The 19,304-nt window shown below is 46.4% G+C and overlaps 1 protein-coding gene across 1 annotated transcript; it reads right to left on the minus strand.

Moving 5' to 3' along the window:
* Positions 1–538: 538 nt before the first annotated feature.
* dctn2 (dynactin 2 (p50)) lies at positions 539–18,789 on the minus strand. The gene is made up of 14 exons (XM_064304111.1): positions 18,481–18,789; positions 17,041–17,109; positions 9,828–9,924; positions 9,437–9,498; positions 8,815–8,913; positions 7,832–7,992; positions 7,217–7,367; positions 5,891–5,956; positions 5,380–5,418; positions 4,876–4,953; positions 4,249–4,320; positions 3,166–3,268; positions 2,338–2,429; positions 539–1,454 (listed from the first exon to the last, which is right to left on the minus strand). Exons 1-14 carry the CDS (start codon positions 18,514–18,516, stop codon positions 1,368–1,370), a joined length of 1,212 nt encoding a protein of 403 aa, XP_064160181.1. The 5' UTR covers positions 18,517–18,789; the 3' UTR covers positions 539–1,367.
* Between the last annotated feature and the right edge of the window lie 515 nt (positions 18,790–19,304).

Raw genomic sequence — 19,304 nt, forward strand, 5'->3', positions numbered from 1 at the left:
CAGCAGATGCTCTTATCCAGAGCGACTGACACAACCAGCCCGGCTCTTTCAGGTAGTCCCTTACAATACGTAACAGAACGGGCCACCTCCTACTGAACAGTGTCCCACAGCCACAGACACGCTGCTCTAACTGCTACACACAGCGAGTCAGTTACCGTGGGTGTCTGTGGCTGACTGCCAGTCCCCTACCACCATAGGCACCAGTTACTGACCGTATTTAAGTAATAAAAGTAATAATGAAGCAGATTATGCAATTTTTACTATTGGATTTTGTACATATGTACAGTTTTAGTATTTTATTTTGTACACTTTTTTTTTTATTTTTAGAAATAATGGTCATTTGTAAAGTATTACTCCCTCAAAACGCCCTCCCTCATATTTACAGTTTTTTTTTTTTGTTTTGTAAAGAAAATACTTTTAAAATTGTGAACTGTAGCTTTGTTTTTATATGGGAGTTTTTTTATTTAACAGATTAAAATGTTTACCAAAAAAGCACAAGCTCTGCGTTTTGTCTTCTGTCAGAAGGAAAAGTCCAGCGTGTGGATAAAGCACATTTATTTCAGGTTCCAACACCAGTCTAATGTACAGTCCAGTCCATCGTAGGCATTGACTAAAGCAAAGTTATCTGCAGCGATGGGAGAATCGGGCGCCGTGACGACAAACGGGCGGAGCCAATTACGCCATCTGCAACCGGCCGATTTGAACCAATCGATGAACTCTGATTGGTTCAAACGCAGCAGTGACTGGCAGATTGGCAGCCCCACCCACAATTGCTTCCACGCCACCTCACTCTCCCACCCCTGGTTATCCTGTGGCAAATCAGTCAGATACAAGAAGCAATGAAAATATTTTAAGGTATACAGGCGTATTTACAAGCATCTGTTCCTGCCCCGCCCCACCCACGCCCCAACAAGGCCCAACAACCAGCGGGTACTGTGCGCTCGAACGTTACCTCTTCAGTTAGTGGACGTATTTACCCATGATGCACTCCTGTACAAACAGCCTGGATGACTTTGCCCCTCAGAACCGCCCCTGTGGGCGGGGTCTGGGCACTCTGACAGGCGCGTGAAAACCACGCCCAGCTTTGCTGTACAAGGGCCTGGACTGAGAATGGTTTACACCAGGCGGCTATATTAAAAGACCTGGTGGAGGATACAGAAGAGGAGGCCTGTCCTGGTTCAAGGGTACTGTAGTGTGGGAGCATTTGGTCTTGTTTGGTTTTTTCCTACATTCCAACTTTGCAAAAAAAACATCAAAAAAAAGGCGGAGGTGGAGAAAAGGGCTATAGGAGAGGAGAAAGGAGAAGATTACTCTCCTGTTTCCCCCTCCTCCTCTTCCTCTACTTAGAAAGTGGAAGAGCGACAGGTTTATTTGGACAGTTTCTTCATCCTCTGGTCCAGCGCTGAGAAGTTCTCCTCGATCGCCTTCAGGTTCTCCTTCATCGTCTGCTGGACCTGAGGGGGCGGGACCAGGCACTTTTACACAGGCAGCCCCGATGTCAATCAAACCCACCAACCAATGCTTGGTTTCTGTACAACAAGTTTTCACCCAGCGTTTCACAGACAGTCAGGTGAAAAACTAAAGGCATGATAGGTTCATTTTGGGGAAAAGGGGCTCATCCAATCAGGAAAGCACAGATCCCTCTGTGCTGCATCGTGTGCAGCTCAAAGTGGGGTTTTCTGACCCTGAATCCTGCTGGTAGTGGCTGAGGCAGGTGAAAACAGGCTGTGAATGGAACTGGTAAATAGAATGGAAAAGAGCTAAAGGGCTCGAGTATTTCCTCTATGTGCATGACTCCTGTGGAGAGATATGAGTGTGTGCCTGTGAGAGCAGTAAGAACAGAATCATGAGTGTGTGCCTGTGAGAGCAGTAAGAACAGAATCATGAGTGTGTGCCTGTGAGAGCAGTAAGAACAGAACCACGAGTGTGTGTCTGTGACAGCAGTAAGAACAGAATTGTGTGTGTGCCTGTGAGAGCAGTGAGAACAGAATCATGAGTGTGTGCCTGTGAGAGCAGTAAGAACAGAATCATGAGTGTGTACCTGTGAGAGCAGTAAGAACAGAACCACGAGTGTGTGTCTGTGACAGCAGTAAGAACAGAATCATGAGTGTGTACCTGTGAGAGCAGTAAGAACAGAATCATGAGTGTGTGTCTGTGAGAACAGTAAGAACAGCATCATGAGTGTGTACCTGTGAGCGCAGTATGAATAGAATCATGAGTGTGTGTCTGTGAGAGCAGTAAGAACAGAATCATGAGTGTGTACCTGTGAGCGCAGTATGAATAGAATCATGAGTGTGTGTCTGTGAGAGCAGTAAGAACAGAATCATGAGTGTGTACCTGTGTGAGCAGGGAGGCGTCGTCTTTCAGGGAGTTATTGATCATCTGCTGAGTGGTGTCCAGGTACGTCAACAGCGAGCCAAACTGCATGGCTGAGAGAGAGAGAGAGAAAGTATTTTATTACTTATACAGATACAACAGTGCCTTTGGAAAGTGTTACTATATGCAACCAATCTGATCTACAGAGCTAGAATCACATAGGTATCTGTCAAAAAATTGCTAGGATGGTGGAGGGAGGTGTGTATGTAGTGTAAGATGGACGGAGGAGTGGTGGTGTAAGAGGGGACAGGTGGAGGTGGTGGAAGATGAGACAGGTGGTATAAAAGGGGACATGTGGAGGTGGTGGAAGAGGGGACAGGAGGAGGTGGTGGAAGATGAGACAGGTGGTATAAAAGGGGACAGGTGGAGGTGGTGTAGGAGGGGACAGGTGGAGGTGGTGTAGGAGGGGACAGGTGGAGGTGGTGTAAGAAGGGACAGGTGAAGGTGGTGTATGATGGGACAGGTGAAGGTGGTGTAAGAGGGGACAGGTGGAGGTGGTGTAAGAGGGGACAGGTGGAGGTGGTGTAAGAGGGGACAGGTGGAGGTGGTGTAAGAGGGGACAGGTGGATGTGGTGAAAGAGGGGACCGGTAGAGGTGGTGTAAGGGGACAGGTGAAGGTGGTGTAAGAGGGGACAGGTGGAGGTGGTGTAAGAGCGGACAGGTGGAGGTGTTGTAAGGGGACAGGTGGAGCTGGAGGTGGTGTAAGAGCGGACAGGTGGAGGTGGTGTAAGAGGGGGCAGAGGTGGAGCTGGAGGTGGTGTAAGAGGGGACAGGTGGAGGTGGCAGTACCTTGCTCATGCAGCTCTTTCTCAGCGATCAGCCTCTGCACCACCTGGGGGAGAGTGGTTGCCATGGAGTCCCACTTCTGGGCGATGTCATAAAGCTGCGACACCTGAGAGAAAGAGGCCGAGTTCAACACCGCGCACTCTGGGTGTGCAGCGCACTCTGGGTGTGCTCAGGACCGCGCACTCTCTGTTCTTAGCATACTGACTGTGACATACGAGTATGCAGTATCCTTCTAGTGCGTAGTGGGTTCATTCTGAGTATGCGAAAAGTGCCTGGATGTGTACTAGTGAGACGCAGTCCCACAGTTCGCTGTAAAAGCTATTACCAGCCAATCCTGCAACGACCCCGATGTTAATGGGCGTTGCTAATATTGAAGTGGCTATCCTTAATTTTTTTGGTTTTGGCAGATTTGGCGACATCTGTGATGACTAGTGGTCAGAAAAGTTTTTTTCACACTTCACACTTTGTTCTATTCGAAACAAAGATACAACTAGAAGCACATCGAGTGCTTATTTTTCTAAGAAGATAATCCAGCCGTAACATATTTCAGAGAAAGAAGACCAACAATTTCGTCAGACACTGTCATTTTGAGCAACATTTCAAAACTGATTTTAAAGAGGCTTTTTGGATTTTACGCCCTTGCTCTTTTGCATTCGGCATGAAAGTTCCTGTGCGTGCGTCATCACATTTGAATACTAGGCGGGGTTGTTACACCCGACACCACCAGTGTAAAACAGCACATAGAGGAGTGATTACAGAACGCAAACATGCTGAATCGATATCGCTACAAAAACGCCATTGTGAAAAGGTATCAAATATGGCATTTATTGATATGAAAAAAATATTGGATTGCCACTTTAACTGTACAAAGTGTAATTTCAATAAGCAATTTATAATTTATACAAAAACAGAAAATAGATACCTCCACAAATCTCAACAAGTACCTTTTCATAAATTACAGGAGTACAATCCAAATGATTTTAATAATCAAATAGTCAACTTTGTACATTAAAAAGGTCCATATTCCACAATACACATCTATCAACCTGCACTGTTGTGAGTGTAAAGGAGGAAAGCGTCACACACCTTGTTCTGCGTCTCAGCGTCCTCGATGGCCGACTTCTGCTTGGCGATCTCGTTCATCTTACCCAGGACGCTCTGGAAGAAACGGACATGCTCAGTACGATAGCCGACGGCCAGTAGGGGGCGCTCTTCCCTCTGAACCAAACTGAAATCTGCAGTGCTCATAGCAGTGCAAGGCGCAAGATCAGGGGAGGGGAACTCCAAGCCTGCTGGGTCATAACTGCTTCTGGTTTTTGTTTCGTTCGTCTGGGTCAGTTAGCTAATGGTTGTACAGACCCAGGTTCACACACCGATTAGCACACTGTAAAATGTTGGACACAAGAGCAGTCTTCACCAGTTATTCATGAGATCATCAGTAAATGTGAATGACATGAGAGATCATAGAAACAACTGGCTAAATGATCTCATTAAGAGCTGTTCCCATGAAATCCAGAAACAGATACGTCGCCGCGCCCTGCCCCCCCCCCTCGTCTCACAGATACCCCAGGTCCTGACCCGCTGTGGAAATGAACAGATCCCATGAAAGTTTTGGAAGGATTATGTGGTTTTAAGCAAGATATTGAGTCCACCACTGGCTGTTGGCTGCCTGTGCATTTTGCACAGCCACCTGTACACCCCACCCCCCCTCACCTGCAGCCTGGCCTCCACCTGGTCCAGAGTGGCCAAGTCCAGCACCCCCACCCGAGCCTGCAGCAGATTCATGGTTTCCTGAGAGAGAGAGAGAGAAACTACTGAACCCACAGACGCAACACACAAGAGAGGACAGCACTGGGCTCCCCCTGACTCACCCAAACAAACCCACGCACGCACGCGTACATACTTACACTCACTCACTCACACACTCACACTCGATGGATTCATTCATGTTGAATTGACTCATTAAATGAAAGCGCTATTGGCAAAACAGTGGAACCCTCAGGAACATCAAAGACCTGCTGATTTTTCCTAATAAGTAACACAACATCAGGTGCGCTTTTGAAAAAGCTTTATTAGTCACTGGGTTCTGAAACACTGACACTGCAAAGTAAATGCTCATGAGCCAAACCTTAGGCTTTATGTTAAAGGAAGAATGATAAAGGTGTGTGTGTTTCCACCTTGTGTTTTAAACACTGTGAACGAACAGAGGAGACTCACCATCAGACTGCCTGCCTGCAACCCAGCAACCAGAGGGCTCTAGAAAACATGGAGAAAATGTTATGCTCATACTGGCTCTGATTATAAACCTTCAATCAACACGTTACTGTCCTGCTGGCTCTGATTATGAACCTGAAATTAACACATTACTATCTTGCTCGCTCTGATTATCATGTTAAATCAACACATTTCTCTTATACTAGCTGTGATTATAACCTTAAATCAACACATTACTGTCCTGATAGCTGTGATTATCATGTTAAATTGCTGTTGGATTTCATTATCATCTGAAATGAAAGCATTACTGTTCTGGTGGTTGTGATTATTACCTTAGCACATGACGATACTGTTGGCTGTGTGCGTGTCCCTGTGTATGTATGTGTGTTTGTTTGTGTGTGTGTGTGTGTACGTGTGTGTGTGTCTGTACATGCGTGTCTGCGTGTGTCTCTGCGTGTCTGTACATGCTTGTGTGTGTGTGTGTGTGTGTTCGCATGTGTGTAGGCAGCAGTACCTGCTTATCTGGGCAGGACCCCACTGCTGTCTCCAGCTCTGCAAGACGCTTTTCCAGCTCAGCCACCTGCAGTCAAAATGAGGAAACACATCAGTACACAGAGATATACCACACCACAACCTAGCATATACCACAACCTAATGTATACCACAACCTAGTATATACCACAAACTAATCTATACCACAACGTAATCTATACCACAACCTAGCATATACCAAAACCTAATCTATACCACAACCTAACATATACCACACCCTACTCTATACCACAACCTAGCATACACCACAACCTAATGTATACCACAACCTAATATATACCACAAACGAATCTACACCACAACCTAGCCTATACCACAACCTAGCATATACCACAACCTAATTTATACCACAACCTAATCTATACCACAACCTAATCTATACCACAACCTAGCATATACCACAACCTAATCTATACCACAACCTAGCATATACCACAACCTAGCATATACCACAACCTAATCTATACCACAACCTAGCATATACCACAACCTACCATACACCACAACCTAATGTATACCACAACCTAATATATACCACAAACTAATCTACACCACAACCTAGCCTATACCACAACCTACCATACACCACAACCTAATGTATACCACAACCTAGCATATAACACAACCTAATGTATACCACAGCCTAGCATATACCACAACTTAATGTATACCACAGGCTAGCATATACCACAACCTTAGGTATACCACAACCTAGCATATACCACAACCTAATGTATACCACAGGCTAGCATATACCACAACCTTAGGTATACAACAACCAAGCATATACCACAACCTAATGTATACTACAGGCTAGCATATACCACAGCCTACCCTATACCGCAACCTAATGTACACCACAACCTAGCCTATACCACAACCTAATGTATACCACAACCTAGCCTATACCACAACCTAATGTATACCACAGCCTAGCCTAGCCTATGCCACAAACTAGCATATACCACAACCGAAATGTATACCACAACCAAGCATATACCACAACCGTAATGTATACCACAACCTAGCCGAAACCACAACCTAAGGTATCCCACAACCTAGCATACACCAAACTCTAGCCTATACCACATTGTAGCTTATTTGGCCCCGCCCCGCCACCCTGCCCCGCCCCACCCCGCCGCACCTTGGCAGACTCAGAGAAGCGCTCCTGTTCAGGCCGGCTGTGCAGCTCGTACAGCACCACGCCGTCCGGCCCTTTGGCCCCGCCCCCCTACCCTGCCCCGCCCCGCCCCACCCCGCCCCGCCTCCCTGCCCCGCCCCTCCGCACCTTGGCAGACTCAGAGAAGCGTTCCTGTTCAGGCCGGCTGTGCAGCTCGTACAGCACCACGCCGTCCGGGCCTTTGGCTCCGCCCCCCCGGCCCTCTCCGGCAGATCCCCCGCGGCTGCCTCTCGCCACCTCCAGCTGCGTGAGCAAACGCCTGGGGGAGGAGCACACGCTGCTCAGCAACAGCCAATCATCAGCCCTGTATCTACCCCTCCCTCCAGCTATCGCTCCATCCACCCCTCCCTCCCTCCCTCGCTGTCTATCTACCCCTCCCTCCAGCTATGCCTCTATTCACCCCTCCCTCCAGCTATCCCTTTATCCACCTCTCCCTCCCTCCCTCGCTCTCCATCTACCCTCCCTCCAGCTATGCCTCTATTCACCCCTGCCTCCAGCTATCCCTCTATCCACCTCTCCCTCCCTCCCTCACTGTCTATCTACCCCTCCCTCCAGCTATCCCTCTATCCACATCTCCCTCCCTCCCTCGATCTCCATCTACCCTTCCCTCCAGCTATCCCACTATCCACCTCTCCCTCCCTCAATCTCCATCTACCCCTCAATCCACCCTTCCCTCTCTCCATCTCCATCCACCCCTCCACCCACCCCCACCCCCTCACTCACTTGGCGAGCGCTCCGTCGGGGTCGGCCAGGTTGATGTGGGCCTGAGGCCCGAGCAGAGCGTCCAGGTGAGAGGAGACCAGCTGCTGTTTGAGCTGAGCAGCCTGCTGGGCCAGAGCCACAGGAGTGAGCCTCTCCTCCACACTGCTGTCCCGCGTGCTGGCCTGGGGACGAGCACGGAGCACGCTCAACACCAGTGTATAGTCAACACCAGCTCACACTCAACACCAGCATACGCTCAACACCAGCACACACTCAACACCAGCACATACTCAACACTCAACACCAGTCCATACTCAACACACTCAACACCAGTGCTCTCACAGCATACACTCAACACCAGTGCATACTCAACACCAGCTCACACTCAACACCCACTCAACACCAGCACATGCTCAACACCAGTGCATACTCAACACCCACTCAACACCAGCACATGCTCAACACCAGTGCATACTCAACACCAGCTCACGCTCAACACCAGCGCATACTCAACACACTCAACACCAGCGCACGCTCAACAACAGCGCACGCTCAACACCAGCGCATACTCACACTCAACACCAGTGCTCTCACAGCACACACTCAACACCAGCGCATACTCAACACACTCAACACCAGTGCTCTCACAGCACACACTCAACACCAGCGCATACTCACACTCAACACCAGTGCTCTCACAGCACACACTCAACACCAGCACACGCTCAACACCAGCGCATACTCACACTCAACACCAGTGCTCTCACAGCACACACTCAACACCAGTGCATACTCAACACACTCAACACCAGTGCTCTCACAGCACACACTCAACACCAGCACACGCTCAATACCAGCACATACTCAACACACTCAACACACACTCAACACCCACTCAACATCAGCACACACTCAACACACGCTCAACACGGGCTCACACTCAACACCAGCGCTGCTGCTGGAGCTCTCACAGGTCACTCAGAGCCCAGAGGGGCGGGGCTGACCTGGATAGACTCCACCTCCTGGCTCAGCTCCTGGATCTCGTTCACCAGCCGCTGGTACTTCTGCTGTGGGGTCTCTTTCACTCCACAGCCCTCAGCCAGCTGGGGGGGAGGGAGAGAGAGAGGGGGAGAGAGAGAGAGAGAGAGAGAGGTTTTACACAAACACACACACACGCACACGCCCGCCCAAACACACACACACCCACACACACACAGTCTAATTGCATTTTCCAGGAGGGCAGGTTTTTTCCCGGCATAGAGAAATCTGAGGTGGGGACCTCAATCAAATTTTGTGCCACCTCCACCACCACAGCGCGTAACATTCTGTGTAAAAACACAGAATCTTGCATCAACTGACTATCACAGTCAACTTTGCAGATATGGCCCGTATAATACATGACTTTTTTAAAAAAAAATTTAAATTTTTTTAAGAAAGCGAGTTCGCGAGGAGAATGAAGAGAGCCGGTGAAAAGACAGCACAGTATCACCTGATCATTACCGACCTTCAAAAAGCACAGCTCACATTACTGACAGGTTAAAGTACCAGCAGCCCTGCCTCATTCTGAGCCAGGAAAGGTCCTGCAGGGACTGACTGACGGCTGCGGGGGGGGGGGTCGGTACTCACAATCTCATACTCTCCAGACTCGTAGCCCACTCTCCTGCTCTTACTGATGCGGTCCGAGAAGTCTGCAAGAAAGGGACAAGAATAAGCTCAATATAACAGCTGCTGACCTCTACATCACCACAAGAAATTCCACAGGTGACTCTTAATAACAGGTAAACCATAATCACAGGTGACCCTTAATCACAGACACAGGTGCCCCTTAATCACAGACACAGGTAATTCTTAATCACAGGTAAACCATAATCACAGGTGACCCTTAATCACAGACACAGGTAACCCTTAATCACAGGTAAACCGTAATCACAGGTGACCCTTAATCACAGACACAGGTAACCCTTAATCACAGAACCCTTAACCCTTCATCACAGGTAGCAGGGATGTAGATACACACCGAGCCCCTTGGTGGTGACCCGCTTGTCCTTGAACTTGTCATAGGCGGCGTTGGGGTTGACCACGATGCGCTCCACACTGTCACTGCACAGCTCCTCCTGCAGCACACACACACACACACACAGGGATATGAGACAGTCTGCACACACACACACACACACACACACACACACACACACACAGGGATATGAGACAGTCTGCACACACGTACACACACACACACACACAGGGATATGAGACACACAGTCTGCACACACGCACACACACAGGGATATGAGACACACACACACACCCACACAGGGATATGAGACACAGTCTACACACACACACACACACACACAAATATGAGACACAGTCTGCACACACACACACACACACACACACACACACACACACACACAGATATGAGACACACAGCCTGCACACACACACACACACACACACTACAGCACTCAGAGCCCCTCTGGGTCTCTCTGGCCTCGCTGAGCAGCTCCTGTATTTAGAGGTTTGGACTCAATCAACACTCGTCCTCCATTTTAACCCTCAATTAAGCGGAAGCCTCTGCAACAGTCTTCATCTCAAACACAGCTTTACGGGGTCCACGGTCACCAAAGGCACACTATGCAGGATGCTCCAGTGTTTACAATCAAAGAAGTCTCTTCTGTCTCAAACCCCGCCCACTCACCACATGTACCCAACTTAGCCACAGCTACCTAACGTAGCTAGCAGTTAGCTGGATAGCTAGTGGTAATGTTACACACTAAACATAACATAAAACAAACCAACTCAGTGCCACTTTTCATCCCCTCGGCGAACTTCAGCTGACGCCACCGAGGAAAAGCACTTGCGTGGTTAATTCTATGACTCAAACGAGCCCTGTCGGCTTGTCTTTTTGCTTGGGTGTATCTTGGGCTTCTAGTTAGCTGGCAACAAACACTTTATAATATTTCTGAGGTAAAGATACTGCATAGTGTGCCTTTAACCATAAAGCAAAACCATGTGTGAGGCCCACTTGTATAGATTTTCCATGTCAAAGTTAAAGATGAATGTTGACAGAATCCAAGCCCGAGCACCCAGGAGTGACGAGGCGTGGATTCACGAGACTGAATGAAGCTCGTAACAGTTTCTGTTGGGCGAAGCGAGAGACGAGCTCTGCGGCACAGGAGGACCCGGGGCAGCCCTGAACGACCGCAGGATAATCGCCATTCGCTGATCGGCAGAGATTTCTGCGCGTGATTTCTGCCAGTGATGTTCTGTCAGACTGGATGAATCAGGGAATCAGTACTTCCACAACAATGAAACACAAACACACACACACACACTCAAAAGCTCCACACAGAAACTTAACACAACACGAGAAGCTCGCAGGCACAACAGAAAGACAGAGCAGAGACACACAGGCAGCAGGTACGCTCAAAACAAGCACATGCGCAGTGAGAGGGGTTAGTGTGATAGCCCAAAGCAAATGCATTTTACTACATTTTAGCAGATTGAGATTCTATGAAAGATTAAAATCTAATTTAGAAGGAGGGGTGTTATTTCTTGTCAGCTGTTATGCACGGTGTGATCCACAATTCCGTTCAGACACAAGGGGAACACCAGGGGGAAACACTGCCCCCTGCTGCCCAGGTGTCTGAACTGAGTAGTGTCCATCACAAGCCCCTGTTCCACCGCCATGCCGCGAAACCGTAACCACGGCGATCCGGATGCGTTTCCATTGGCAACAGAAGCTTACCGTGAATAGTTCTCGGAACTAAATTATGCCAGAGAGGTACCAAAAAAAGGTACTGGGAGCTATTAGGTGGAGATAGCAGTCCTGTACACTGCAAACGTGTGAAAGCGAGAAAACAAACCGCCATTTAAAAAAAAAAATTTTTTATTTTATTTGAAAGAAATTAATTTAGGACAGCCTTACCAAACAAAACTACATGCAAGACTGGACTTGGTCACCAATAGCTTTTACTTGCAGTACATACTTTTGGCCTATAGCATTAGGGACGACTAAAAACAAACTTTGCATACAAAGAAATATAGCTGAACAGGCGAGTCTGTCTCTGGTGCTTTAAAGCATAATGTTAAGGTTTCAATTTAAGGATATACAAGAAAAAATGAGAGGTATGTGTCTGGAAAACACAGAAATCATTTGTTCACAAATTAGGCTATGGCTGGTTAAAATAATATTCCAGCAAGGATAAAACGTGTTTGTATAGTATGGGCATGCCCATACTTTTGTTACGTTTTGTTACCAATCCCTAACATTACTGACAATCGTAAACAATAGTAGTGGGGATTCTGTCAGTTGAATAATGCTTTAGCAGGTAGGCTAATAAAATAATGAAGACGGTGTACAGAGATTTCTTCGTAGCTAGCTAACATTAACGCATTTGACACATTGCTTTAACTGGTGTACTGCATACTGTATATCAGTAACACCACAGCGGTAAACTTACAGAGAAGAAAACGTAAATCCGTAGCTATAACTTGCGTAAAACCTTTGATATTAGTGCTTGCAATTCGATGCTACAGCACAGTTATTCCGAAAACCAGGCAAAGATATTAATCCAGATTTCACTTTCTCTCCATGCTCAGTGTAGGGAACATTCCCAGGCCTGTCTTTGAAGCTAGCTGCGTCTTCACCCTCGTGTTAAGACATAGTACATTAGCAAACTTTACAAAGCGATTCATAGTCGAGACACTTTCCCAAAATACCGTTTATTAAGGGAAGGTTAGACTATGTAAACAAGGATTTTTTCCCGCCAATTCCTCCCAAATTCTCATGGTCACGGTTCTCAAACTTCAATGGAAGCAGAAACCGGAACCCGATCCGGGTACTACAGAGGTTCCAGAGAGCTGTGGGAACGGAAGGCTCCGGAACTGTTCTGAGCGGTGGAAAAGGGGCCAAAGGCATCGGCACAGCGATTTACGAGACACACAGAGTACGGTGACAGGGGGATGGAGAAGCAGAGCTGGAACTGACAAAATGAAAGGGGTGAGGGAAGGAAGACAGCAGACAGGAAAAAGAACAGATGAGAGTATGAGGCAGGAGAGGGAGAGTCGGACTCTGGTGAAGCAGCTTTCAGTGCCAGCAACACCTCCAAAAACAGGTGCGGGTCACCGAGCTATATGCCCCACACTCATCTAAAAACCTTCAGATTTAGAGCAGATTTCACTGATATACGGTGCCATGAAAAAGTGTTTGGCCACTGACTGATTTCCTCTATTATAAGTCCTGACTTGAACCCTCCACAGATACTGTGGCAGGGCCTGAAACAAGCAGTCTATGCTCAAAAGCCAACCAATTTGGATCTTCTTTGCAGAACTGTCTGAATTAATTCCTAAAATTCCTCCACAGTGATGTGGAAGACCGATATCAAATTATAGGAAGTGATTGGTTGCAGTTATTGCTGCTAAAGGTGATGCAAATAATATACTTTTTCACATGGGTGATATGGCGATGGCTAACAATTTAAATAATAATGTCAAAAATGTTTTGTGTTTACTCAGGTTCCCTGTTTGTCACTGTTATTACATTTTAAAGATCTGAAACAATTCAGTGTGACAAATGTGTAATAACTGAAGAAATTAAGAGCAAGCAAACACTTTTTCACAACACTGTACCATAAGATCTGGTGTACGTGTCATTGATATACTGCAAGATCTAGAGTATATGTCATCTATATACCATAAAATCTGGTGTGTATGTCATTGATACACCATAAAATTTGGTGCCAAGTCATTATTGCTTAAACGCCTTTTCCTCCTTTAAAAAGCCGAAAGAATAATATTTCACAGTGCTAATAAGCTCATAGAAATCACAAATGTTTTGGTCATTGGTCCATGGACACTTAACACAGCTGCAGACCAGGGTACGACGGCCCTCCCAAAAAAAAGATCAAGACAAGGGGCACAAAATGGCCGCACACGGACAGACAGACAGACACACATGCCACTGGCTACGGTTAGCAGGAGGGAGTCCGGGTGGACCTTACCAGCTCCTTGGGTTTCCCAAGACAGTTAGAGAAAGAGAGAGGAGAGAGAGGAGAGAAAGGCAGGGGAGAGGGAGAGAGAGATACAGAGATTAACGTGGTTACAGTCACATGCCGTGCGTAAGGAGAGCAGGCAGCAGAGAGGAGGAGGAGTCAGTTTTTCCCGCCACCGCTGGGATGCCGACGCCCAGCTGAGATTAAGATCCGCCCCAGTCCACCCAACATTCTTTCTGTTTCATGATTAGGAGTGCTGATTGGCTGGAAAAGGCTGGTGCGCTATCATAAGTGTGTGTGTGTGTGGTGTGCGCTTGTGCATGTGGGGGGGTAGGGGGACAAATTGTTTAGGAGACAACTTTTCAAGTATTTTGTGAACAGAACCGTTGCAAAATGATTGCAATACGCAGAATTCGTCTCGCGGCACTGGCCTGTGGGGGTTACCCAGGATGCAGTGCAGTGGTTGAAGGTGTGACAGAAGGGGTGACCTTTCTGAGCCCCCAAAACAGAGGGATGGCAACTGTTCCTGTCACACTACGCTCCTGTTACAGACGCCCAGCTGAAACACACCTCTGGAACACTTTAACTCTTTAGATCCTGGTAATATTCAAAGGCCCTCCTGCAGACCCCTCAGAATTTAAAGGAAATGTGAAAGCATGTTACAGTCTGAATGCACAATTCATAATGAACAAACAATTCTGCCACGAAATTTGGAGTAAACAGATGCTTCTTTAAAAACTGTCAACAATATAGCTTTACAGAAATGAAATACACTAAAATATACTTCAATTGTTCACATTATTAAGGTCAGAAATTGACAACATTTGGGTAAATACTGACATTATTGCCACTCATATATTGCAATGTATATATATATATATATCATTTTAAATACTATATTGTGAAATACATTGTTATAGTTTCCAAAAAGTCATCATATTCACAGTATATTGCAGTATATAACATATACTACAGCATATGAAATGTTCCCCTTTGGTCCAAGAATTGTGCAGGCATCTAAAAGATCAAAGTCTTTCAAATAATTTAATAATTTAGGGATGCACAATAACTTTGGGGTCGTACTGTCTAATAATTGCTTAAAACAAACTGTCTGTATTGCCCGATGCCAAAACTACGGCCAATGAGGACAGATAAACATCTGACAGAGGCCCTAGAATGTCCACATGGTGCACCCCTATAATTAACACGTCTGTGGTGGAGGGGTGCCATAGAGATGCATGGACTAGAATGGAGTTTTTTCTTCAGCAGAACAGGGATGCACAGGGATGTGTGGCGTGTAGCTGGACTGTCAGATACGTACTGGGTTCTGTGCAAAGCCTCTTGCTCCACACAGCCCAGAGTGTGGGAAACTACAGTGGGGCCTACGGTCCAGCAGCTAGGCCGTTAGTGAGGGGAAGACACATGGAGCGTGTTAAGCAGGAGAGCTGTTAGTGGAAAGAGGCTCATGTACGTGCTCGCCAGCACACACACACACACACATGCATGCGCGCATACACACACGCACACACACACACACGTGCACACACATGCACGTACACACGCACGCACACACACTCTCCCTCTCTCATTCTCCTCTGACTGAGACTGGGCGTAGGTCTCTGTTGCGTGTGTCACCCGGATGGAACCAGCGATGGCAGGAGATGCCGCGATTTATAGTCCCAATACAAGCTTCTTAAAGCAGTTATTAATCAACAAATCGAGATCATAAACGGGGGGATAAGAATGGTTTTAAGAGCCAACATTACAGTGGCAAAGAAAGAAATGCCACACATCTGAATAAAACATAATTTTAAAAATAAAATCCAAAACTAGCACACCAAGGCAATGAATTCAATTCAATTTGGTAATGTGAGGATTAGAAACAAGAGGCATCATCAAATTAACAGTCAATTAAGCCTGATTAGAACAGCAAAATAAATCAAAAGCTGATTAAAAACATGCATCATTTCCAATGAAGCACTTTGGGGGTAAAAAAAGGACTCTTACTTGCACAAACTAGCGTCCCGGGTGGGTGGGGTCAGAACAGGTGGGAGGGGGAGTGGGGGCGGGACATGGGAGGTGGGGGGGGAAACACTATTAGGTTTAGTGTGTGTCAGTCAAACACACAGGTTAAACAGAAACACACACTCTGCAGGGACATGCACTCCAGTGGTCTTAGAACAGAGACGAGGTTCAGTGCACACACGGGCAAAATCATTTCTGCCCAGCAGGTAAAACTGAACACTTTTTCTTCCTGTTTGTTTACTAGTTAGCTACCTCCCACCGTGGGGTGTAACTAGTTTTGGCACTTGTCTCCTCACTGCAAGTCGCTCTGAATCAGAACGTCCGGTAAATGCCAGTAATGTATACATTTCTGGCCGAAAAGGGGCATTTCGCCAATTTTTGGCAGATCAGAATTTGACTCCGTCACAAAGTGGTAATACACCCAACAGCCACGAGTAAAGTGGAGGCACTTCCACAGCTGCTCAGGGTTCGAGTGCTGCTATGGGACTGTAATGCAATGCATGGCTGGGCCTGTGCACAGGGAGGACTACAGCAAGAAACAGTGAGCTTCACTAACAAGCGCAATGAGTGGAGACCGGGGGAGGGGGAGGGGCGGGGGGTCTGTGACAGTAACCCCCCCCCAGAGTTTACAGCGTGAAGCACCAGCGTGCAAACTATACGCTAATAGCTACTTAAAGCCTGTCGAGGAAAAAGCATTGGAAATTAGCATGAGCTACAACTTATTTTACAATGCATTAGGTTACTGTTTAATAAATATGGGTCTATGTCAATATGCATCTCACCACTAGGCAAATTTTAAATAAACACAATTCACTGAAATAAATTCCACACAATAATAATAATAATAATAATAATAATAATAATAATAATAGTAATAATAAATCCGAAATGACAACCCCAACCAGGGTCTGTTCAACAATTTCTCCAGCTAATACAGTAACAATCTACAGCAGAGGCTAATAAAGACTAACATTTATGGGCAGGGCCTATGGATCTGAAATTTATTTACATTTGCAAAATTCTGTCTAAATTGGCTTAATTGGCACCTGCCATACAAGTGAGTTCAGCTGTTAATTATAAAACCAAACATCCTTTGTGGAGTTGGAGCCAGGTGGGGTTCCAGATCCAGACTGTTAAGACTGTTGGGTTTGAAACCCCAGTGGAAGACGCGGCTGCTGGTCATGCTCTTTCTCTCTTTCCCAAACTCACCGACTCAAACTGGGCCTGGTCGTCCTCCGGCAGGTCGCTGGTCTCGTACACATCTGGCTCGTTAGAAGCCTGAAGAACAAACGTGCGATCCGTTAAGCCCAAAATAAACCGACCGCTTCACAAATCTCCTGCGCCAGGATGTGAGGCCTGGGGCTAACTGCACGGAAGAGTAAGACAGTGTTTCTAAATGCAGTAAAGCGGAAACATCAACAAATTTAACTTGGCGTTTAGTTTTTGTCTCGGTATTAAATGCAGTTTCCAAAATCCTGTCTTTGGCTAACAGAACCTCAAACTAAGGAGACGACAGCTTGTCTATATAAGACAATCGTTTTGTGATCTTTCAACAAAAAAAAATTAGACTATAACGTACTGTCACGGTTAAAATAGTCAATTCATTTGTGAGAACAGATGTACAGACAATAACGACCCAAAGTTGTCATTTTACAGTTTCAATGACAAACGCCCCTACTGAGAGACTGCGACATAACACCACAAAGTCAGAACAAATAAGGATTTAGGTAAGTTTCACATGTCTGCTTCAGTGTGCTCAACTCCCTTTTTCATTCCACTACTCCAATGGCACAGCCGGTTAGCAAGTAGCCAGATGCGGTGTTGTTTCCAGTAGTCCAGTGACGTTAGGCTACAGCAGCCAGCTGCACCATATGAGCGACCAACGCCCTGGCCGAGAGCAGTGAATCACAAGGCCTGTTTACATCGCTCGGCTAGGGATGCTCTGTTTTACGTTAGCAAGATCATTAGACACTTAGCCTGTTAACACGTTACGATAATTTGTGTTATTTAGATAACTACAAGTTACGTAAATTACCCAAGAAAATGCACCAAGCGCTAAATAAGTTAAATACTTTGTCATTGCCCACTAGACCGTCGATATGTATTCGTAGAGTAGTCTACACTACTAACATACAACTAGTTAGCCAGCTAGTCTACAGCTAAACAATTACATCGTAACCACCCATGCATTTTGGCTACATTCATTTATCAGGTTTGCTGGTGCTAAACTAGTCTAGACTAGGCTAAGTAGTGCAGCATTAACGTTCGCATGTGCTAACTGGCTAGTAGCTGACTAACAACGACAGTACAACGACAATGTTATTTTAGCAGCTGGCTGACTGAGAGCTCGTGTTTGCAAAAGAGGTGGTAGAATATTTGTTATCGCCAGGGTAGTGGCTGTGGCTACCTGCTAAATAGCTACCGTTAGCTGGCTAACAGCTAGCCTAGTTAGCGCTGTGTGTCACGTCGAAGCTAGTCTACCGTTAGCGGATCCGCCGCCAAGCAAAGTACGAGCCATTTTCTATTCAGTTTCCCTGATTTCATGAGAATCAACGCAACACATTTCAACCGCTAATGGCGATTAAACAACCACTTAAATATTGTCCTAATTGGTCAGCAGCGCGTCTGCTGTAGCGTTTATTTACTCACGATTCCTGGCAGGTTGGCATATTTGGGATCCGCCATTGCTGTAGCTACGATCCGTAGGAGAGTATGATAAAGAAAGGGGGAGCAGTCCTTGCGCTTTGATACAATAACAGGAGGTGGACTAGCAGCGGCGGCAGGTACAGCTAGTGTATTTTAATATACGCCAGGAGAAGTGTTTTGGCCGAGCATTAACTAGACCACATCTATGTAAAACCTGAATTTATCTATTGATGTATATTTCCCCCGCCGTTTGACAGCTGTGAATCCTGGTGAGCCGAGTAGCCGGTGATCTCGCGTTATCGTCCTCTTTCAGAGGGCGTGGAAAGGCTGAAATGATGTAATGACTGTCGTGGAGGACATTGGCAACTGTAGTTTCATGTACAAAGCGCAGTGAGCGATGCCCCCCTTTCGGTGAACAGTAAAACCACACTTGTTTTGTTTCATGGCTAGATAATATTGTTAGCATAACTCTTTGCAGTTGCGTGCATTGGATTTACAATTATCGTTATCGTCATAGTAAACAAATGTCTTGACGTTTACATAATAATATAGGCTACACATTATGTCTCCTTACATTCTTATACCTGCCAATGTGAAAAATCAGAGATGTACTCTGCTTTTGTGTGTTGTATTTATAATGCTATAGTTGCCTACAGATTGAAATATTAAGTCACGGTGAGGTCTGTTGTCACAGAAACCACGATTTATACGTACTTGACAATAGGGGGCACTATCGTGTTATGGGCGTGCGTCGTTGAAGATGTGACCAAACGCTGTTTTTTTTGTACAATTCACGTTATTTCAGATGTCCTATTTCAGATGTCCAA

This window comes from Anguilla rostrata, chromosome 13, assembly GCF_018555375.3.
Source record: "Anguilla rostrata isolate EN2019 chromosome 13, ASM1855537v3, whole genome shotgun sequence".
Taxonomy (NCBI): domain Eukaryota; kingdom Metazoa; phylum Chordata; class Actinopteri; order Anguilliformes; family Anguillidae; genus Anguilla; species Anguilla rostrata.